This window comes from Camelina sativa, chromosome 11, assembly GCF_000633955.1.
Source record: "Camelina sativa cultivar DH55 chromosome 11, Cs, whole genome shotgun sequence".
In the NCBI taxonomy this organism is placed as follows: Eukaryota; Viridiplantae; Streptophyta; class Magnoliopsida; order Brassicales; family Brassicaceae; genus Camelina; species Camelina sativa.
In genome coordinates, this window is record NC_025695.1 from 15225947 (window position 1) to 15247400 (window position 21454).

At 33.8% G+C, this 21454-nt stretch overlaps 2 protein-coding genes and 2 pseudogenes across 2 annotated transcripts in view; all 4 read left to right on the forward strand.

Annotated features, from left to right (window-relative positions):
• The window catches only part of LOC104723443 (DEAD-box ATP-dependent RNA helicase 28), a 5428-nt gene extending 2956 nt beyond the window's left edge, over nucleotides 1-2472 (forward strand). Inside the window, exons 11-19 of the mRNA XM_010441821.2 lie at nucleotides 566-627; nucleotides 731-827; nucleotides 926-1044; nucleotides 1135-1177; nucleotides 1258-1359; nucleotides 1445-1537; nucleotides 1648-1767; nucleotides 1855-2150; nucleotides 2252-2472. Coding sequence (XP_010440123.1) covers nucleotides 566-627; nucleotides 731-827; nucleotides 926-1044; nucleotides 1135-1177; nucleotides 1258-1359; nucleotides 1445-1537; nucleotides 1648-1767; nucleotides 1855-2150; nucleotides 2252-2267 — 948 coding nt within the window. The 3' untranslated portion in view covers nucleotides 2268-2472. The remainder of the gene's footprint in view (nucleotides 1-565; nucleotides 628-730; nucleotides 828-925; nucleotides 1045-1134; nucleotides 1178-1257; nucleotides 1360-1444; nucleotides 1538-1647; nucleotides 1768-1854; nucleotides 2151-2251) is intronic.
• Nucleotides 4080-5710, forward strand: LOC104727995 (annotated as a pseudogene).
• Nucleotides 5822-7070, forward strand: LOC104727996 (annotated as a pseudogene).
• LOC104723444 (WAT1-related protein At4g16620-like) lies at nucleotides 18829-21006 on the forward strand. The gene is made up of 7 exons (XM_010441822.2): nucleotides 18829-19356; nucleotides 19462-19527; nucleotides 19668-19784; nucleotides 19878-20112; nucleotides 20219-20383; nucleotides 20463-20614; nucleotides 20722-21006. The coding sequence occupies exons 1-7, from the start codon at nucleotides 19166-19168 to the stop codon at nucleotides 20873-20875; spliced, it is 1080 nt and encodes a 359-aa protein (XP_010440124.1). The 5' UTR covers nucleotides 18829-19165; the 3' UTR covers nucleotides 20876-21006.

The window sequence follows — 21454 nt, forward strand, 5'->3', positions numbered from 1 at the left end:
CTTAATTGTAGGGTGGTAAGAATACGTAGGACTCGTGAGGCAAATCAGGAAGCTGTTCTTCTGTCATTGTGCACAAGAACTTTTAAATCAAAAGTCATTATCTTTAGGTGAGACTTCACTATAAATTTGATGCCTTTCAAATCCAAGTTCCATAAAGTGCTTGCATAGTTTGGCATTTTGCATTTCACCTGAGAGATTTCTTGTACCTTCTTGCGCCAGTGGAACAAAACAAGCTGCCCATAGACTGAAAATTTTGTTCGGGTTAGCTGGCCTCAAAGCAGCTGAGCTTCATGGAAACCTAACCCAAGCACAACGTCTTGATGTAAGAAACTCGGACACGTCAGCTTTATTTGTACATGAATATTTATATTCTCTGTTTGCAAGTACTTAATGGTATCATTTTGCAGTCTCTGGAACTTTTCAGAAAGCAAGAGGTTGATTTTCTCATTGCTACTGATGTAGCCGCTCGAGTAAGTATAAGAAGCAACCAACTTATTTTCAAGATTCTCTTTTCAGTTGCTCTGCTATTTCAGCTCTTGAACACTGTCTGGTTTGATTATTCTAGGGACTTGACATCATTGGTGTTCAAACAGTTATAAATTATGCTTGCCCGCGGGAAATAGACAGGTAAATCCGAGATATTTCCTGTATGATGATGAATTAAAAAGCTATCAGCTTTCTTCTCTTTAACTGATGTGAGGACAATACGTTTTCCTTTTTGATTTTGCAGTTATGTTCACAGAGTTGGTAGAACAGCTAGGGCTGGAAGGGAAGGTTATGCTGTAACGTTTGTGACTGATAGTGACCGATCCCTTTTGAAAGTCATTGTAAGTGAATCTTCAGACATACATGGATATTGCGTTTACCCAATTCATTGTTGCTCTAGTTTGGACATTTGAATCAATTTTGTTTTTTTGGTTACAAGGCTAAAAAGGTGGGATCAAAGTTGAAGAGCCGAGTCATCCCAGAGCAGTCAATCGTCAAGTGGTCTCAGATAATCGATGAAATGGAAGATCAGTACTCCGCTGTTATTTCAGCAGAAAGGTTCCATTAACACACTCATCAAAGAATTACTGTATCCCAGGAGAATTGATTGATCTGTATACTAAAGCTTTGAGGTTTCATCAATTTCAGGGATGAGCGAGCTCTAAGGAAAGCTGAAATGGAATTTGCAAAGGTAGGCAGCTTTTGGTTCTTGAATTTGTTTAATTGTCTTGGGATCAATATCAAATTCTTGATTATGTGTTTGTTATGCAGGCGGAAAACATGCTAGAGCACAGAGATGAAATATATTCACGCCCAAAGAGGACTTGGTTCATGACAGAGAAGGAGAAGAAGCTCGTGGCACAGGCTGAAAAGGTGTTCTTTTTATTTCCTGAGGTTGTTGTTGTTTTAAATAGAGAATACACTTGTCTGAATCATTCTGGATACTTTCTCTGAACAGGATTCTGCAGGGAACCCTTCTGGAAGCGAACTAGTTAGTGCTAATATAGCAGAGGACCTCAAGATGAAGGAGAAGAGAAAACGTGAACGCGAGGTCCGTTTATCAAGAAGCTCTTTTTACTTCTCAATTGCATTATCGTTCTTGTTTAGTGTTGATTTCTTCTTTCTAGAGAACTTACAATTCTCTTGATCATGCAAGTACAGAAGAATCTCCCAAGGAAAAAACGTAGAAAGCTAGAAGCTGCCAGAGAGATGCTAGAAGATGACGAAGGAGATGAAGAAGACGATGAAGAAGAAGGAGACGAAAAGCGAGGAAGATCAAGAGTAAGTATTTCAGTGATACACTTCACACTCTCTTTTGCCGAGATGATGAAAACATTGTATTGAATTTTAAATGTGTTTTGTTCTCAGGGGAAAGACAAGAAGAAGCAAGAGACAGAGAAAAAGGGATTGACACTAAAGGATATTGGTTACCGGCGAGCAAAAGCGGTGAAAGCAAAACAGAGAGCAATTGATTCCGGTAAGATGGATAGACCAACGCCGAACAAGAAACAAGTACGGAGTAAACCAAAAAGCCAGCCTCGAGATGAAGAGATGAAAGATCTGTTCAAGAGTGATATGAGCGAGAAGAAACAGGGAAGAGGCGGCGGCGCAGGTGGAGCAAAACATCGGACGCAGTCAAAGAACTCGTTCAAGAGCAAAGCTCGGTAAGAAAGATTTCATCATAATCATAACATTTTACATGTAACTATTGCCATTTGTTGGGTTTAACTCGGTATATATTTCTTCTTTTTCTTTTGTCGTGCAGATATAAACGTAGGTAAAACGAAAAAGCATTTTTGAGAAGATATCGAAGGACAAGAACCCACGAGAAAAAAGACATTTCTTAGCGAAGGGTTTAAACAATTTTATTATTGTTGTAATATCAGAATATAGAACAAAACAGGCGAATGATGTTCGAAATTTTGTTTTGTGTTTTTTTTCCTATGGTTTTTCATAATCTTTCATAAAGCTTACAAATGAATATCGTTTATAAGGAGGCAAGATGGTCACGTGAGTTGGTGGCAGTTGTAGACGCGTGAGAGGAATATCATATTCCGAAATATGTATTGTTTGTTTCAGAATTTGAGATTGCAACCGTTGTTTGGCAGTACGTGGCATATCTCATTACTCATTAATATGTGTTGAACCGATTTAAGAGCGATGAGCAAATATATATGAAGTTTCTGCATAGTCAAGATGCCTTTTTCACAATATGTTGGTGGTTTTAGTAATTATTTATATCAATAAATGAAGTCTACAACTTTATAAGGTTGATCGCATTTGCACACAGGGTATTCCATTGGAAGCCGAGACTGTATAGATGAACAAGCAGAAGGGAGGATCTTGCTGAGGATGAGTGGCTCCATGTCTGTTTTAGGTTTGGTTCCTATGTTGATGTCAGTATTCGCTTCTGTGTATGGTGGAAAATATATTTAAAGTTTAATTTGTTCTTGTTGCAGAATTTGTAACATGTCACTATGTCAGATGTGATCTTAGTTTATAATTATGCCATTGATAATACACATGAAATTTAACTATATCAAATACTAATGTTGTGAGGATAAGCAAACATTTAGACCTTTCACTTGTTTCTTGATTCTCTTGAGGTCAGTTTTGCTACTTCTTCTTGTATTCATTTGGTTTCTGGAGGATTAGGATCAATCTTATTCTATTACATTGACTGGATTCTTACCCTAAAATCTTCTGGGACGAGTAGAGTAAAAAAAAAGTCTCGAGCAAGAAATACTTCTCGAAGACGAGGTGAAAGGAGAACAACAAAGAAGGAATTGTTGATTCTAAACAAAACAAAAAAAAAAACGTTTGTGAATATAGTTCATATAATATAAACCCAAAAAATGAATATTTATTTCTTCAGTTTTTTTTTTAACACCAGATTTTTGGAAAACTAAAACCAAAAATATAATTTGGAAATCTACTACAACTATTATATATAATTTGATTTCTGGCCTTTAGATAAAATAGACGCAGAGTGCATTCGTTCCATGTAACCCTAGCTAAATCCTCTCGATAACTCGATCGAAAGCATGTCCGGTATTATTTTCCCGGAGCCCAACAGTAAAAATATGAGTACGATGTTTGTATGAACTCTATCTGGAAATTTCCCCTTGTCTATGATGATCTAGATTTGATTTAACTTCATCTGATGATCAATCTCTCATAGTTGAATAATAAATCTAATAATTTTAATGCTCTCTGATTATTATTATTTTGGCTCTCTGATCCTTTTTGTCTCAAACCTCTCGCAGATGAGGATGCACTAATCAATCATATGGGTCCTTGAGGATGATTGCTCAAACATCCCCAAAATTTCCTACTTTGATGAGTTTATAGAAAACTCGAGAAAGCTCTTAAAATTGATGGATTTGACGGTAACGTCACACACCGTGTTACCATTGTTGACCCGAATACGGATTCCACTGATTTCCGCAAATCTTTCGATGCTTTGCAAAAAGAATATGATGAGAAAATACTCTTATCTATATAGAGTTTGATCAATCCCAAGGTACCAAATTTCTTCTTTACTTATTAAAACCCACCCTCTTTTCTCTCTATATATAATAATCTAATAATTAATGTCGTGTTGTTGGTTGGTATACTATACTATTACAGGGGACAAAGATGCAAGAATTAACTGTATGTTAATCAGCATTCTTGTTTGTTCTTTTATAAGGAACGCTTCTCATTGCGAGACAGGAAATGTGGTGCTAATCTCGAGTAACGAAAACTTTGGACAAGGCACCAAGTTCCCTTATGTTCGTGACACTTTGTCCAAGAGAGATTTCAATGTTGCCGTCAATCCTGATACTTTGCTCAAACTAGAGATGATGATCAAACCTGTGGTAGCTCTTCTACTTGAATGAGAATGCTTCTATGATCAAAGACAAATTTGTAATACTTATTTATCTTAGGAGGTTTCTCGATAATTTGCTAATATATGTTTCTCGAAGACGTTTATTTTGATGTCATTGCTAGTAAACATTTATTCTCCTTTTAGACATAAACACATTCCAACACATACAAACGCTTGAGCTCCCCAAGATCCTCCATGTGTATATTAATTAGGATCATGTTTTTGATATGGCCTCTTCTTCTTTCTCTCTCTCATCTTGTTCATTCTCTTCAATACGAGTATCCTCTCGCTAGTTATCAAATAGGCTCGTCAAAGACAAAGCTGTTTCTTGTAGAGGAGGTGGACATTTCGACTCAGGAGGTAGCCAATCCAAGCTAGTATCAGATAAAACAACACCAAAACCTAGCTACCCTCGTTACTCCTCCATACCCTTTCACTGTCTTTCATCTCCATAGTAACGGTTTTGTGTATAATGGTCATTCATGTCGTTCAATGATCTCTCTTTTAATTTAACACCCACTACTCTTTCTTCAATTGCCGTAAGTTTCAGTCCTATATAATGTTAGCGCTTACAACTTCTTGCTTCTAAGATTATACTTTGTCTCTTACTTTACTCTTGACTAACATAGATTCCACTTTCCTTTGATTCGCAAATCTCAAAGCTGGCCGTCTTCACCAACAGATCTTTGGAAGAATGCTTCGTCACTGGCCTGCTAGATCGTCGAACTGAAACTATTTGTGGTTATAGGGAGGCATTGAAGATGGGGAGATCCAAAGTCAGCAGCCATGAGAGAGTTACAAGAAGAAACTGGAGTCGTTTCAGCTGAAATCGTCTCTGGCCTAGTACCCGTACAATGCTAAAAACGATTTCATGCAGCTACACTTATTCAACACTTGATACAATGCTAAAACCAATATGAATCAGAAGATTTACAAAATTTGTTGTCTTCAATGTCTAAACACAGGTCCCAATTTGGTTGACTTATGATTTCCCACCAGCAGTAAAAGCAAAGGTTAACCGTCTCTCGGGAGGTGAATGGCACAGTCAAGCTCAGAAATGGTAAGTCTTCTAATTTAGCCAAAGAAGAGAATGTGGCTCATTGTTCTGAAACTTATTGAATTCCACACAGGTTTTTAGTGAGATTGAGAAATGATGAGGACGAAAGAGAGATTAATCTAGCAAACAACGAAGCGGATTCAGAGTTTGCCGAGTGGAAATGGGCGAAACCGGAAGAAGTGGTAGAGCAAGCAGTGGATTACAAAAGGCCAACCTACGAAGAAGTCATCAAGACTTTTGGTTCCTTCTTGAACGATACAGGAAGAGCTGCTAAATGTAAATCAGCCAAGTGGTAATATAAAGAAACACAAAAATCAATGTTTGTCTTTTTATAATTTTTTTTGTAAACTTTTTTTTGGGGGGGGGNGGGGGGGGGGGGGTTCTTTTTAGTAGAACCCTTTTTTGGAATGCAAAAGCTTTAGGGGTTTAAAGAAAAATCAAATCTTTTGTTATTTGTTATTGTGTTTTTTTTTTAATGTGAATCTTTTTTCATGTTTGATGATTGAGAGTTGTTTTGTGTGTGTAGCCAAGTAAGAAGATTGCAGATGCTAAGCTTGCAAAGGACTTTCAAGCTGTTTTGAAAGAGTTTCAGAAAGCTCAACAAACTACTGCTGAAAGAGAAACCACCAATGCCCCTTTTGTTCCTCAATCCGCTCTTCCCCTAGGTAGTACCATTGTTGTTGTTTATGTGGTTTTTGTATACTCTGAATCAGTGATTAGAGATCAAAAGCATTCATTTTTTGTGAATTGTCTGTATGGTTTTGATAATGATGTTCCATATTTGTCTTGGTTGGTTTGGTATATAGTTACACGGTCAGTGAGGTAGATAAGGCCCCGAAACAGCGGGCACAACTTCAGGAGTTTAAAAGGTAGCTTATACTGTAAAAAAGAACAGATCTTTGACACATCTCTCTCTCCATTGTTTGAGATGTGACTTATGTTGTGAAATCTCAAAAAATGGTGGTGCAGGCAGGAACTTGTGTTGTTAGACAACGAGATTGCACTCAACGAAGCTGTGATTGAAGAACGAGAGCAAGGAATACAAGAAATCCATAATCAAATTGGCAAGGTTATTCAAAGATCTTGCGGTTTTGGTTAACGATGAAGGAGTCATGATAGATAAAATCTACTAAACTCAAGCTGAAAAACAGAGCGGCCATAAAACTGATAAAAAAGAGTGGCTGCGACTACTTTATGAAGGTGCCGTTGTTAGTCTCCACAAACTTGCATATCAAGTTATGTGTGTTTTTGTGTCGCTGATCGCCAAAGCAGCGACAATGAAAGAACAGGGCCCTTATCAAATCTACAGTTATAGAACTCACTTTCTTTTTTATTTTATTTTTGCAGATGATATCGGTACTCACATCGATAACTCCCGTGCTGCAACTTCACACGGCAAAACTCAGCTGGCGCAAGCCGCGAAGACACAAATTTCAAACTCATCTCTAGTAAAACTCTCAAACTTTTCAGGCAATACAGTGAATGAATGGTGTTTAGGAAACCTTACAGATAGATTAGGCCACACTCTTATGTTTGATCTTGTTTACACGTAGACATGCTTGCTCTTGGTGATATTTGGCATTGTACTCCTGATTGTGATCATCGTACTCGCAGCTTGATTTCAAAACGCAAGAACAAGTCGTTTGGGTGATTTCATCGATCTTTAAAGTGTCAATGAGTGGAACTACTTGGTATATATAACATATTTTGAAGACAATACTTATAAATTGGCTTTGTAGTGGAACTACTTGGTATATATAACATATGAACGGCGTAAGGCATCTCCAATATATGATCGTTCGTGCGTCAAATTCACATATTTTAAATAGCCTTAGTTTTACAAATTAAATTACTTTCAAACTTAAAAAGGGGTAAAGGAAAATAACAATCATTAACTAATTATTAGAAAGCAGGAAAAATGGGCTGAAACGTTAAGAATGTTAAACAACCTTTAAAAATTAGAAAACAAATATGACCAATTTATATTTTACATACAGTAGAGTATAATAACAACAAATATAAAACTCCAAAATTCATTTTCATAAATGTTATTTGAATTTTAACAATGAGAAATACTGCTACAAAGAAGAACCCCATTACTTTAATCAAAAAACCCTGAAATTAAATTATCCAACACACAAAACCAAAGGAATTAATAAGAAGGGACAGATTTGAAAAAAGGCTTTTTAAAAATTAGAGGAAACAGAATTCCAAAATAAAACGACACATCAACGGACAACCAACATACACTAAATATTCAATAATACTTTAAATGATCTCTACTAATGTTCATAACAATACCAAAATATAATCAGGCACAAATATATGTTATCATACATATACATTTAAAAAAAATTGATAGAAAACTAAAAAAAAAAAAAGGATTTCAACAGTACACCACATGTGTTACCATTATTCTTTTCTAAACAAACTTCTAATTGTTCACAACGGTTTCAAAATTAAAGGGTCACAAATTTAAGGCCTAACTACACACACCATTATGCAATAATTTAATGATTAAGAAGAAAACGGCAAAACTGCGTGAATATCAAAGGAACAACGATAAGGGCAAAAAGGAGGCCAACAGTAAATAATACAACACATAGAAACATAACTACAACACACGTCCTGCCTATAAATAACTCTGAAAAAAGTCTAAACTAAAATATACAGACAACTTCCAAAAAATGCTTCGAAACACAGCATATTCCATTGAAGAATTACCAAACGACGTGCTTAGAGATATTATCTCTCGAGTTGTTCAGATTTCACGCACAACTGTCAGACATGTTATGCAAGCATCACCACATCTTACCAAATCAACCTAAGACCACTAGCCATAAATCCACTAGCAGCACTAACGAAATACCAAGACCTCATGGAAAAATGCATTTCAAGTAGAAATGTGCAGGCACACTACATCAAAGGGATCCAGGAGTACTTTCACAAGAACAAAACAGAAGAAGGGTCGGCACACTTGAAAAAGGCAGCAGAAGGTTCTTACGATAACGATATTTACCTTTACGAAATTGTTCAGTTGTGCAGGGGTGACACAACAGAAGGAAAGTTTTGGCTCGACAAGCTAGGCTGGAAACAAAAGAAAGCAAGGAGTGATCAATGCTGGAAAGATATCAAGATGTCGTTACACAGAGTCAATGTCCAAAAACTACAGTCCTACTACAATACATTGGCAGAAGACCAACCAACTATCATCTCTACACTCAATGACATGGAGAATAGATGCGCACACTGTTATTCCTGCAAACAAATGATCAAGTTTGTCTTTTTCTTTTAGCGTAAGGAATAACAATAAGATTGACCAATGTTATCATCCTCTTAAAATTTCAAAAATTCATAATAATTTTTTTTGTTTTTCTCCTTCATAAACATTATGTACGCCTCCAAAAGAATTTAAACAAGAGAACGAGAGAATATAACTGAAAGTATAGCAAGAATACAAACGATTGGGGAAAAAAAAGTCCATAACATACAAGATGAACATATATTGAAGAAATTTCCAACAAAACATCCCAAAAACAGGTCTAAAAGTATTATGACCACCAGGAGATAGACATATGCAAAGAGTTCTTTAGCTTCAGGGACACCTAGATCATAAAAATAGTCGGCTTCGAAAAACAGGGTTACTTAAAAATCTAAAGAAAAAACAACTGCAACGAAAAACAGACAAACAATTACAGAGGATCAGGAAAACACAAGTAAAATTCAATTAACATTACTCGCCATCAATTGACAAAACCATCACCAAACAGCAAAAAAATGTAAGAGATGCACACCCCGTTAGTTGAAGGAAAAGATGCTGAAATTCGAGTACCCCATTTTGTTCACAAAAATGGTGAAAATATACACCCTACAAAATAAAAATAAAAAACAGCATAGAGGCGAAAATTTAATTTGACAACACAAAATTCACATCCACTGGAAACCCACACACTGGGGCCAACTAAAACAAAAATTTAGAACTAAGAACTCAAAAATAATGGGTACATTAATTAAGAAATGAAAGGAACAAAACAATTTTTAAAAAGAACAGATTTGCACACCAATTAACACATACGTGGAACGAAACCATCAACCAATTACCACCTACGGATGCGAAGCGAAGAGGAAAACACCTAAAGACACAAAAAAAAAAAATGTGCATCGATGAAAGAGATGACTACAGAAGATTACAAGCGTCAAGAAATAGTTTCAAAACTCATATTGTCCTGTAGATCCCAAAAATGACTTCTCTGCTATCCGTTCAGGAAACATCAAATTTTCAAAGGGAACAAAGCCAATCCCACCTCAATAACATACCATTAAAGGTCCAATGGGCCAACATAATTTTAAGGCTTACAGAAAATAAGGCCTAACAGCTGAAACACCTAAAAAAAAACAGAATTGTAAGTAATCGAGATTTTTAAATACTTTTTATCAAAAACCACTACCTAATCACTACAAACACAAAATAATTGACAAAAAACAACTCGCACAGGTAACTAATTTAAATAATAAAATAATAAAATAATAAAAAGATTACCTACAACCACATAAAATAAAACCAAAGAACAATACAACGACAAAAAAACAATTAATTTTAATTAAGCAAAACGAACGACTAAAGCAAGAGAACAACTATTACTATAGAAACTTACCTTCTAATTCCTTAAAAAAAAAAAGATCATGATAATTTCAATATAATAAATATTTTAAATTTGACTTCATTATAATAGCTGAAAAAAAGATAAAAGAAAAAATTAAACCAACAAAAGAGCAAAAAAAACATATGAACAACATAAGCAGACGCAAATAGGAAAAATACATAACCAAAAAACAAATTAACAAAACAACCGAAAAAAACACCTTCATCTAACTCCCACACGTAGCGCGGATCCAATGCTAGTCTATATTATGAAAGTTGCTCAACTCTCTCCATATGAGTGACATGTCAGCAATGGAGAGAGTGACACATGTCAACCAAAATTAAAAGCTCCTAAATTTAAAGCAAACATATTTAAAATTAAAAAGGAATTTGAAACATCTTCCATGTCATTTATTCTTTTTCATATCACAAACAATTTCAATATTTAAATAAAAAATTTAGAGAGGCTTAGAACATGTTGATTTATTCTTTAAGTAAATGCATCACCAAAAGATAAAAGTGTATCGAGAATAAAACCAAAGATTTGCTTCGTCCTCTTAGAGTAAACCATGAAGATATGAACATATGGTTTAGGCGCTAGAATTTTCTCAACAATTTTGAAGGGTTGTAGCAGTGACGGGAATTTTGGTCAATATTGTACAGAAATTCATGAAAGTGTGTCCTTAAAAAAATAAATTTTTATATATGAAAAAGATCGGAGTTTTGTTCACTATTGAATGAAAGGTAGTTAAATCAATAATATAATGTTGGTTGAAGAAAATACAGATAAAAAAGAAAAAGAAAATTAAATTAAATTCTAGAGTTATATTCAAGAAATTGAATAGCTAGCAGGAAGAAAAATTGTCTATCTTAATTATAACCATTAAAGAGTTAACCAAGCTGCATGAAAATCTTTTTAATAAAAGAGAATTTGAGAGTCCCATGGTATTTAGTTGAGACTCTTAAATACAAATATATTTAAATACCTAAGTTTTAGACAAGAATTGTAAGATGTTTAAATGTTTTTATCTACCAATCAAATGTGCAAATGAAAATGTTTTTGAGAAAAGAGAATTTGATAGTCCAATGGTATTTAGTTAAGAAGCTTAAATACAAATATATCTAAATACCTAAGTTTTAGACAAGAATTGTAGGATGTTTAAACGTTTTTATCTACCAATCAAATGTGCAAATCATATGATTATATTACTTCCTACCAAAAATATGCTAATAGTTTTCGTCTACAAAAATTACTTTAGAATAAGATTTAGCTTTAAACAAAATTTAGTATTCTTTGCCTCCTAACAAAAAAATCTTAGTTTTGTCTGTTTATATATAATTTTTAATCTTTGAAATGTGAAAATATAAGAAGCAAAAAAAGTATTGCAATAAATGTATATATATAGATATAAACAAACCCGCACGTAGTGCGGGTATTCATCTAGTGTTAAGTAAAAAACTTAACAAATAAACGTGAAAGAGTAAGGGAACCCAATTATATATTGAGAAATACCCTAAAATAGTACTAAAACGAGTTTTATGGACAATTATAGCACACATTCCATACATTTCCAAAAATAGCACTATTTTAATACATTAAAATTTTTTAAATCAATTTTTAGAATTTTTTTTTTTAGGTTTGGGTTCACAATTTCACATTTAGAGTATAGTTTTGAGAGGTAGGGTTTAGTATTTTGAATTTAGGATTTAATTTTGAATGATTAATTGGTGCTATTTTTAGAATTTTAGAGATGTTGTGCTAATTTTGGAAAAAAAACTTATTTTGGTGTTATTTTTGAGAATCTCCTTTATATATTCACCTTTGGGGAATGGTATTGATTGTGTATCCGACATCTCGTAGCGATTCCCATTCATCCAAAAACGTATAATTCTTCTTTTTATCAACATAAACATTGATTGAAACTTCCCCACAAAAATCTGCAACCGCGGATACGCGGATACAATCTCTTCTGATTGTATCGTCTTCTCCTTCAAATCCCCTCCGATACAATCTCAACGACGATTGAAATCGCCACCGCTACAATCGCCTCTGATAAGATCACAACCGATTCAAATCGCCTACGACCCAACACTCCATTAATTTTATAACCTCTGATTAAAGCAGATCTTTCTGACATCGCATTGAGTCTTTGATCGCGAGAGAAAGAGAGAAAGAGAGAAAAAGAGAATGATGCGTGAAAAAAAAAATTACCTTTTATTTTTATCTGTTAGCCAACGAAAAATAGACACGTAGCGTCTCTTATAATCGATTTCAGTCTGTTATATTAGAGAGCCTCTTCTATTTTTCCTTTCCTTTTTGATTTATTTTTTCCCTACATAAACCTAAAAACCCCATTAACATCCTCCTATAATTATGGTCTAAGTAGTTCCTAAAGTAGCTCCTTTCTTGCTAGTAATTTATTTGTGAGGTAGTCTTCATTGTTAAAGGAGGAGTTGCTGTCCTGTGTCGTGGATTATGAGTTTGAGTTAGAGTTTTAATTTCCTCTTCGTTGTGCTTTCGTACGTATCTTTCTTTGTTTTGGTATTGTTGGAGTGATTTTGTTTGTTTCCCATCCTTTTGGGCTTAACTTCCGCGGATAGATCTAGTCACCCGGCAGATATGTTGTTGTTATCCGGCGGCGACTTTAGTTTCCGCGGTGATCTCTTGGCTTACCTACTGGAATCATGGATTTGATCGTTGGGTCTTTGCTAACTCTCTGCCGAGGTCCCATATCTGACGGAGTTTATTGCATCTGTCTTTTTTTAACTCTCTTTTTCTTTCTCCTTGCTTTTTAGTTAATCCTTCTTTTCATTTTCTGCATATGTTTTAAATTTTCTTTTTATCACAGAATTTTATCTACTTGCATAAATTTGTGTGATGGCGATTTATTATCATTCGACCTTTATTTTTATTTATGATTTTACTGATAAAATAAATTTCTTTAGTCTTTTTTTTTTCTCTTTTACTTGTTTTTCTTTTCTTTACCTATTATTCTATAGGTAACATCGGACGAAGTCAAACTCTGTCAAAGAATAACTCGTTCAAAAGCAAAGCTCTGTAAGAAACATTTCATCTCATAATCATAACATTTACATGTAAATTTTGTAATTTGTTGGGTTTTATTTTCGACCGAATAAAATCTTCTTTTTCTTTTGTCGTGCATATATAAACGTAGTTAAAACGAAAAAGTTTTTTTGAGAAGATATCGAAGGTTAACAAACTCACGCGAAAAGGACATTTCTTAGCGAAGGGTTTAGACAATTTTATTATTGTTGTTGTAATATCAGAATTTAGAGCAATACAGGCGAAGATGTTCGATATATATTTTTGTTTTTTTGGTTTTCCCATAGGTCTTTGTTTTTTTATATTCTTTCATAAAGCTTACAATTAATATCGTTATAGGGAGGCCAAAAGGTCGGTCACTTGAGTTGGCGACGGTTGTAACTTGTAGACGCGTGTGCACGTGAGAGGACAGGAGAGTATCTATATTCACTGTTTAGACTTTAGACCTTGAGATTGCAACCGTTCTGTCCGTACGTGGCACAGCTCATTAAAATGCGTTGAACCGATCCAGGAGCCTATTCAACATGCCTTTTTTTCACAATGTTAGTGGTTTTAATCTTTTTTTTCACAATGTTAGTGGTTTTAATAGTGATTAAAGATTAACAAAACTTACAAGGTTCTAAACTTTTAAACGGACTAGGTGTAAAAAATAAAATCGTGTATAATAAATATTATAAGATTAATCGTATTATGTCATTATTAGTAGGGAGATTTGCATAATAACATACTTTATTTAAAACTTTTTTCACTTGACACACTTTTTGCTATTAGAGTACCTTTTGCATCATATTTTTTACTATTTATTAATTTTATGATTATTATACCCTTACTAAAAACAACAAAAAAATACAAATATTTTTGTCTACTTTCTCGTTCTTTTCTCTCTTCACTTTTTTTTGGTAAATATCAGGGTCAAGCCCCAAATTTTATTAGAAAAAAAAAACTACACACGGACCTGCCGAGCCCAAGTAAGACCAGCAGCGTCATCGTTCAACAAGCCAACAACAATAGACGGAACTAAAGTTAAAGAATGAAAACCAAAAGATAAACCAAACGTATAGTTTGCTAACCCGTCAGCCAGACGGTTAGCCCCCCTATGCACGTGACAAATGCGGACAATCCAGTTCCTTGTGAGATAGCTTTGGCACAACCGCACCAGGAAAGACAGATGATGAGAATCAGCTGTCCCTGTCATAAGAAAACCAGCCACCAACACCGAGTCCACCTCTAACTCCAAACGCGTAACCCCATGATCCCAATCCGTACACAAACCGTAGTATGCTCCCCATAACTTCGCTAATAATGCAGAACAACGCCCTATGTTCACCGCAAAGCCTCCACACCATTCACCATCATGATTTCGCAGTACCCCGCCTGCTGTTGCAAGTCCTGGATTACCCTTCGAAGCTCCATCAGAATTCAGTTTAAACCAACCGTGAACCGGTTTTACCCAACCAACTTGCAACTCGACACTCACCCCCACAGGTCTAGTCACACACTTACTCTTCGCAGTCACAGACACTTCCATAGCGAGATCTTTAATAAACCGGACCCTATCTCTGCACTTCATATTCTCCCAAAACACATTACAACAACGCCACTTCCAACTCCACCAACTGGCCAAAGCAAAGGTTGTAGACCAATCCCCTTCCCTAGTAATCAAACCTTTCTCCAAGTTCTCAAACACCCATTCTAATAAAGAGGTACTAAAAAAACTTTGCCGTTTACGCGAAGGTACAATACGAGCCCACAAACCCGCCATTGCTGGACAGTCCCTGAGGATGTGAATAATTGTTTCAATACCGCCCTTACAAACCGTACAAACATCCGACTCACACAAATGTCGCCTCTTCCTTTCCTCATTTTTCATAATCATTTGGTGAACAACGAGCCATAGGAATAATTTGACTCTCTCCAGTACCACAACCTGCCATATCTGACTGAATACAGCTGACATATCTTGTCTTGGAGTTTCAGCTGACATATCTCTCTCTTCATTTCTTGTCTTTTCTCTTATTTTCCTTCCTCTTCTTCATTGCATGTTTTTTTTTATTATTCTCTATATTCTAAACTTTAGATCATAAACCATAATCATAAATTTAATTTCATAGCAATTTTAACAAATGTAGCCAAGTCTGAAGCATTTTTACTAGAAAACATGAAACTGAAGAATTTTTGACTCCTTTTATTAGATTCTTTATAAATTTCTAAATTCACTGATGTTGTTCTTAATTGATAAAGAAATATTTGAGAATTATATCACTGGTTTTTGTGCTAGAAACACTTGGAAAAGCAGAAAGATTGAAACTCTCTAACCAAGTGTTAACTAGAATTGTCTACTTTTTTTCTATTCTTCACTTTTTTCTTTATCTTTTTCTTTTCTTGTTTATCTCCTTTTCTCTTTGTAACCATTTTATTTAATTATCATGACATATAGTTTTAATTTTGTTTTTATGATTCATTATAATTTTATTTTTTCTTCATTTTAATATCCATTTTACTATATTTAAAAATGAATAATTGTATTACAAATTATCCAATTATAGTTGAATATTTGTAAATTATTATGTGAATACTTATTTGTGGATACGTTTTTGTGAATATTTTTTTTGTTGATACTTTTTTTGTGGATATATAAGAATGCCTAATTAACATAATAATGCATTATTACTGCATTGTTTCTAATTTCCAATAAGAATGTTTCTCTAATGGTGTCCATTATGTATTGTTATGTGAACAACATTCTTTACAAAATTGGTGTCCATTAATTTGTATGGAGCGGATTGTATTTGTATCTTAAAAAACTAGGTTTGTATAATGAAAATTTGATATCATCATGTGGATGAGGTGCTATGGATACTGATTAGTTATATATTATCTATTTATATTTGAATAATTGATCGCTATTATGTGGATGATTAACATATCTAGATGAATACTTACTTTTGGATGATCAGTGAAAAATATATGAATACCTAATTATCCAATTATAGTTGAATATTTGTTAATTGTTATGTGGATGCTAAAAATGTCTTATTATGTGGATATGTATTTGTGGATACTTATGTGGATACTTATTCTAAAATCAAATCCACATGGATGATGAGTTATATATTTCCACTAAAAACTACTTGTGTTTTGGTGAAACAAACGTTGTTAACTATCAAACAATTTTAACCTCATCATATCCCCTAAAAAACTAAGCATTGGACCGTTCATTATATCATATCCTAAACCCTAAACCCTAAACCTCTAAACCCTAAACCCTAAACCCTAAACCTCTAAACCCTAAACCCTAAAGTCTAAATCCTAAACCCTAAACTCTAAACCCTAAACCCTAACACCTAAATCCTAAACTTTAGACCTTAACCTTAGATCATAAACCATAATCATAAATTTAATTTCATAGAAACTTTAACAAATGTAGTCAAATACGAAGATCTTTTACTATAAAACATGAAACTGACCTACCCTAACATGTAAACCCTGAAACTTAAATTAGGCCAAATTTTTGACTTCTTGCATTACATTCTTTATAAATTTCCAAATTCATTGATATTGTTCGCTATTATTTGGATGGTTAATATGCATAGATGGATACTTATTTTGGATGACCAGAGAAAAAAAACATATGAATACCTAATTAGTTAAACAACTTGTAGTTTAGTAAAGTAGTCATGGTAAACTATCAAACGATTTTAATATTTCATGTCCATAAAATCAAGTCCACATGGACGCTAAATTATACACGTCCACTAAAAACTACTTGTGCTTTGGTGAATTAGTTATTGTTAACTACCAAACAATTTTAACCTCATCATATCCCCTAAAAACCTAAGCATGAAACCGTTCATTATATCCTATACTAAAATCTAAACCATAAATCTCTAAGCCCTAAACCATAAACCCTAAATCCTAAATTTTAGATCATAAACCATAATCATAAATTTAATTTCATAGTAATTGTAACAAATGTAGCCAAATCTGAAGATTTTTTATTAGAAAACATAAAATTGATGATCAATAACATATGAAAAAGATTTGATGGATGATATTATATATACTGTACATGAAACTAAATAATTATAAACATATAAGCATCTGGATTTGATTTTATAGATGATAAATATATCAAAATACAAAAATTTTAAAAAAATATAAGGAATATATATATTGTTATCCACTACTCAAGATTATTCAAACACATATATCAAAGAAAGGGAGTAAGATAAACAAATAAAATAAAAATTATTTGAAAATAGAGAGAGAGTTAGAAAGGGTGAGAAAAAAAGATAAATGAAAGAAAATAGAGTAAAAAATAAAAAATAAAAGAAAGATGTGTGTTGAGAAGTTATGTGTTTGGAGAAAGAGAGTTAAAGAATAAGAAAATAAAATACAATAAAAAAAGTGTGTGGTGGGTTAAAAATGTGTTAGAATGCAATTTTTTATAGAAAAGTGTGTTAGAAGGTAAATATTCTTTATTAGTATATATTTTAATGGGGAGGAGAAAAAGGAGGTGCGGGGTTTGGCTTCACAAGTCATTGGAAAAGAGAAAGAGTGACGTGTAAGGTTTCCCAGTTTTTTTTTGTCTTCCTCTTTGTCTTTCTTACACTCCTCTTTTATTCTCCTCTTAGGCTTCACCACCATATTTTTATACTCCACAGTCCACACACAAGACAACAACAGCTCTATTATAATCTCTACATATCCACTACACATTATATAACTAACTCATTCGTTATATAAAATCGATATTTCTTGACTTATAAACAAAAGACCATTTTTTTGAATGAATAAACAAAATACTTTATGTTAACTAACTCAATAAGTGATTGTTTCTGTGTGAGTTATATCATAGGTATGATGATGCATCTGTGGTAAAAAAACAATAAAATGAAAGAGATTGAATGCCAAGAAAAAAAAAGACTTAAAAAGTGAAGAGATGTAGACGTAAAACGAATAATAGAGGAGTAGATGGTAAGCTGTCGTATTTGTTTATCCAAAAATAACAATACAAACAAAAGAACACAAGCAATAAAAAAATAGTATTAACTTTTCTTTTTTCTTCATTCTTTTTGGTTTTAGCTTTCTTTTCATTTTATTTTCGGCACGTTTTCATACTTCACTTTATATACATAATTTCATCTACTTACATATATTTGTGTGAGCGGCGATTTATGATCGTGTTCCACTTTTTCTTTTATGATTTTACTTACAAAATAAAACTTTTTAATCTTTTTTTTCCTCTGTATTTTGTTATTTTTGGTCTATAGTCTTAATTTTAAATAAAACTTTTTTTTTGTTTTCAACAATTTCGCTATTTTATTTGGCTAACTACATTTGAATAATTTGTTCTATTTAAGAAATATCAGAATTTTGGCCACAGTTTTTCAAACTCTTTATCACGTTTGAGAGCGGTTAGCTTTATCACAGATGAAAAATTCATCATTTTTTTCATAACACAAGTCATATACTCATATTCAAACTCACCAAAATATTTATTTCTTAACAAAATTAAGCTAACCGCTCTCAAATTTTTGTTTTGTCTTATTTTACACATTAACCAAAGAATATTAAACCCACTACACCAAATTCTGAGGACTCTCCCTCTATTATGTTTATTATATAAACAATTACTACCGTTTATTCTAATTGAATAAATTAAAATTTGGGCTTCCCAAAAAAAAGAAAAGCTACTATAATGGCGAGGGAGACACTCTATAAAAACCAATGCAGTGTAATGGACACATGTCTTCAACAAAAGCAAGAAGTGAAAGATAAGAGAGAAAGGTTTCAAACTTCAAGCATACGCATTACCAGATAAAGAGATCACAAACAAAGTGTCTCTTCTTCTGTTTTCATTTAACAAGAAAACCCAAAAAAGAAAACACTTAAAAAACTTGTCTTCTCTGCTTTTTTTCTTTTAGTTGCTCCACCGCCCACAAAATCGAAAGCTCGTGTTTCCATTTGCTGCCAAATGGGTTCCAACTGATTTATCCGTTCGTTACTATTCATTCTTTTTGTTTCTTTTTGTGTTGGAAAAAAATGATGAAGAGAGAGACGTTACAAGAAGTAGGGATCATCGGAGGATTGGCTGGAGCTCAGGTAATTTACGCCGGGAACTCGGAGCTACTGAGTCACTTGTTGTCTCTTGGAATTGACCCTCTTCTTATCGTTATCTCCTGCACCTTTGCTTCATTTCTTCTCATCACTCCTCTTGCTTTTCTTCTTGAAAGGTAAAAGCAAAGTTCCATACTATATTTCTATTTTTTTTTGTCTTTGGATTCTTGTATAATGGTTCTTGTTTTTGTCTTGTGTTTGGTATATTTAAAATTTTGCAGGAAACTTTGGCCCACAAGTCTAAGTTTCAAGTTGAAGACTAAACTAGTTTTAGTTGCTCTTGCTGGGTAAAATAAATCCTTTTAACTTCTGCATGTTCTTTTTCTTGTTAGATGCTTACTTACTTATCCTGGAAAGAGAAGGACAAAAAATGAATTAAAAATCATAACAAATAAACTAAATAAGAGAGAAGTTGTGTTTGAAACAGAGTGACTCTGTTCCAGTGGCTATACTTAGAAGGAATGAAACACACCTCTGCATCAATGGCTACAGCTATGCCTAATCTCTGTCCTGCGTTAATTTTTGTCATTGCTTGGGCTGCTGGGTAAATCTTTTACTTTTCTTTTGATTTATTCTGTTTAGTAACGAAAGATTAAAGCTTTAGTTAATGGGTTTTGAATAATTTGACATTGTGAAGGATGGAGAAAGTGAAGCTAAGTTGTATGTATAGTAGAGTTAAGATGGGAGGGACAGTGTTGTGTGTGATGGGAGCTTTCATTATGAGCTTAATGCACAGTACTGCTGCTACTTCGATCTCGGCAAAGACTATGCCTATTGTCCCTGACGAAGTCGTTTTAGACAAGGACAAGATCTTAGGTTGCCTCTATCTCCTCCTCGCCATCTGCTGCTTGTCCTCTAGTGTTGTCCTTCAGGTTTCACCTTATACCCCTTCTTAGCTCTAGAGCTATCATATTCATATATATCCAGTTGTGCTAATCCGGTTCTTTGCTTGTGAAATCTCTTTGACCGTCTTATTAGGCATCCATACTAGCAGAGTTTCCGGCGCCTGTATCAATGTTCTCGATGGTTACTTTGATGGGTGGGATCACCATGGTAGCTTTGCAGTATGCTCTTAAAGGAAATATGGAAATAGAAAGTGCATCAGTCATCGGCCTCGGCCACCTTGTGGGATACGCAATGCTGGTACATATCTCATGAATCATATATGGTGTGCAACATTTGACTGTGTTGAAAAATGTAATTATAAGAATATTATATCTAGGGAGGGTTAGTGAGTGGAGGAGGGTTAAGCTTCAATGCATGGGTGATTAAGAGGAAAGGACCAGTGATTGTGTCCATCTTTAGTCCAATTGCTACGGTGGTTTGTGTTCTTGTCTCTGCTTTTACTATGGAAGAGAGTTTCAACCTCGGAAGGTAAATATTTCTTGCAGCTTTTCTCCTTCAAAGTATATAGGTAGTTTTGGACAGAAAGAGAAGTCATTTATCTTCTTTCTTGTGTTTTTTTGTATGTGTCAAATTAGCTTTGCGGGAATGGCGTTGATGTTCGGAGGACTCTACTTCGTTCTGTGGGCTAAAGGGAAGGAGGAAGATGGAGAAGGAGATGAAATAAAAGAAGATGATGAAGAAAATGTGCTTAGAACAGAGTTTGATCTTCAGAAGCCTCTATTGCTTTAGTTTAATTAAAGTCTTCCCTTTCTTTTATATTTTTGTGAATTTAGTTTAGGTTTAAAGAAGTAAGATCAGTTTTACTTTATAATATACATGAATACCGTATTACCGTATTGAATATAGTATATGTTCCAAAATAGTTGGTTTAAAAAAAAATCACATGCAAGTCTTAGAAAATATGGGCCTAAATGGTGTCATGTAACACGTTGTTCAATGTGTATATATTTTGAAAAGAAAAATTGTCGGTCGAAGATTTAAGCAAATTTTTTTCTTGCAAGTTCTTTGGATACGTTGATTCATTGTCTCATACTCATTCTAACGGTTTAATGGAAACAACGGTCAAACTCCAAAACCACTTGGAACACCAATGTAAATGTCTTTTGAGAAATTATTTACGTTTAGGTCGCATTCATGGTTTACCAAAGCTTTTATACGTTATTTTAGTATAACACATCTCCTTTCCCTGTTAAGATTAGGATATATCGTCTTCATTTTTTTCCGGGTTAAGTTATCGGATACATCCACCTTTTGGCAATCTTTTTTGCTTTTTTTTTTTTGGTTCTTTTGATCCATCTCATTCAGAAA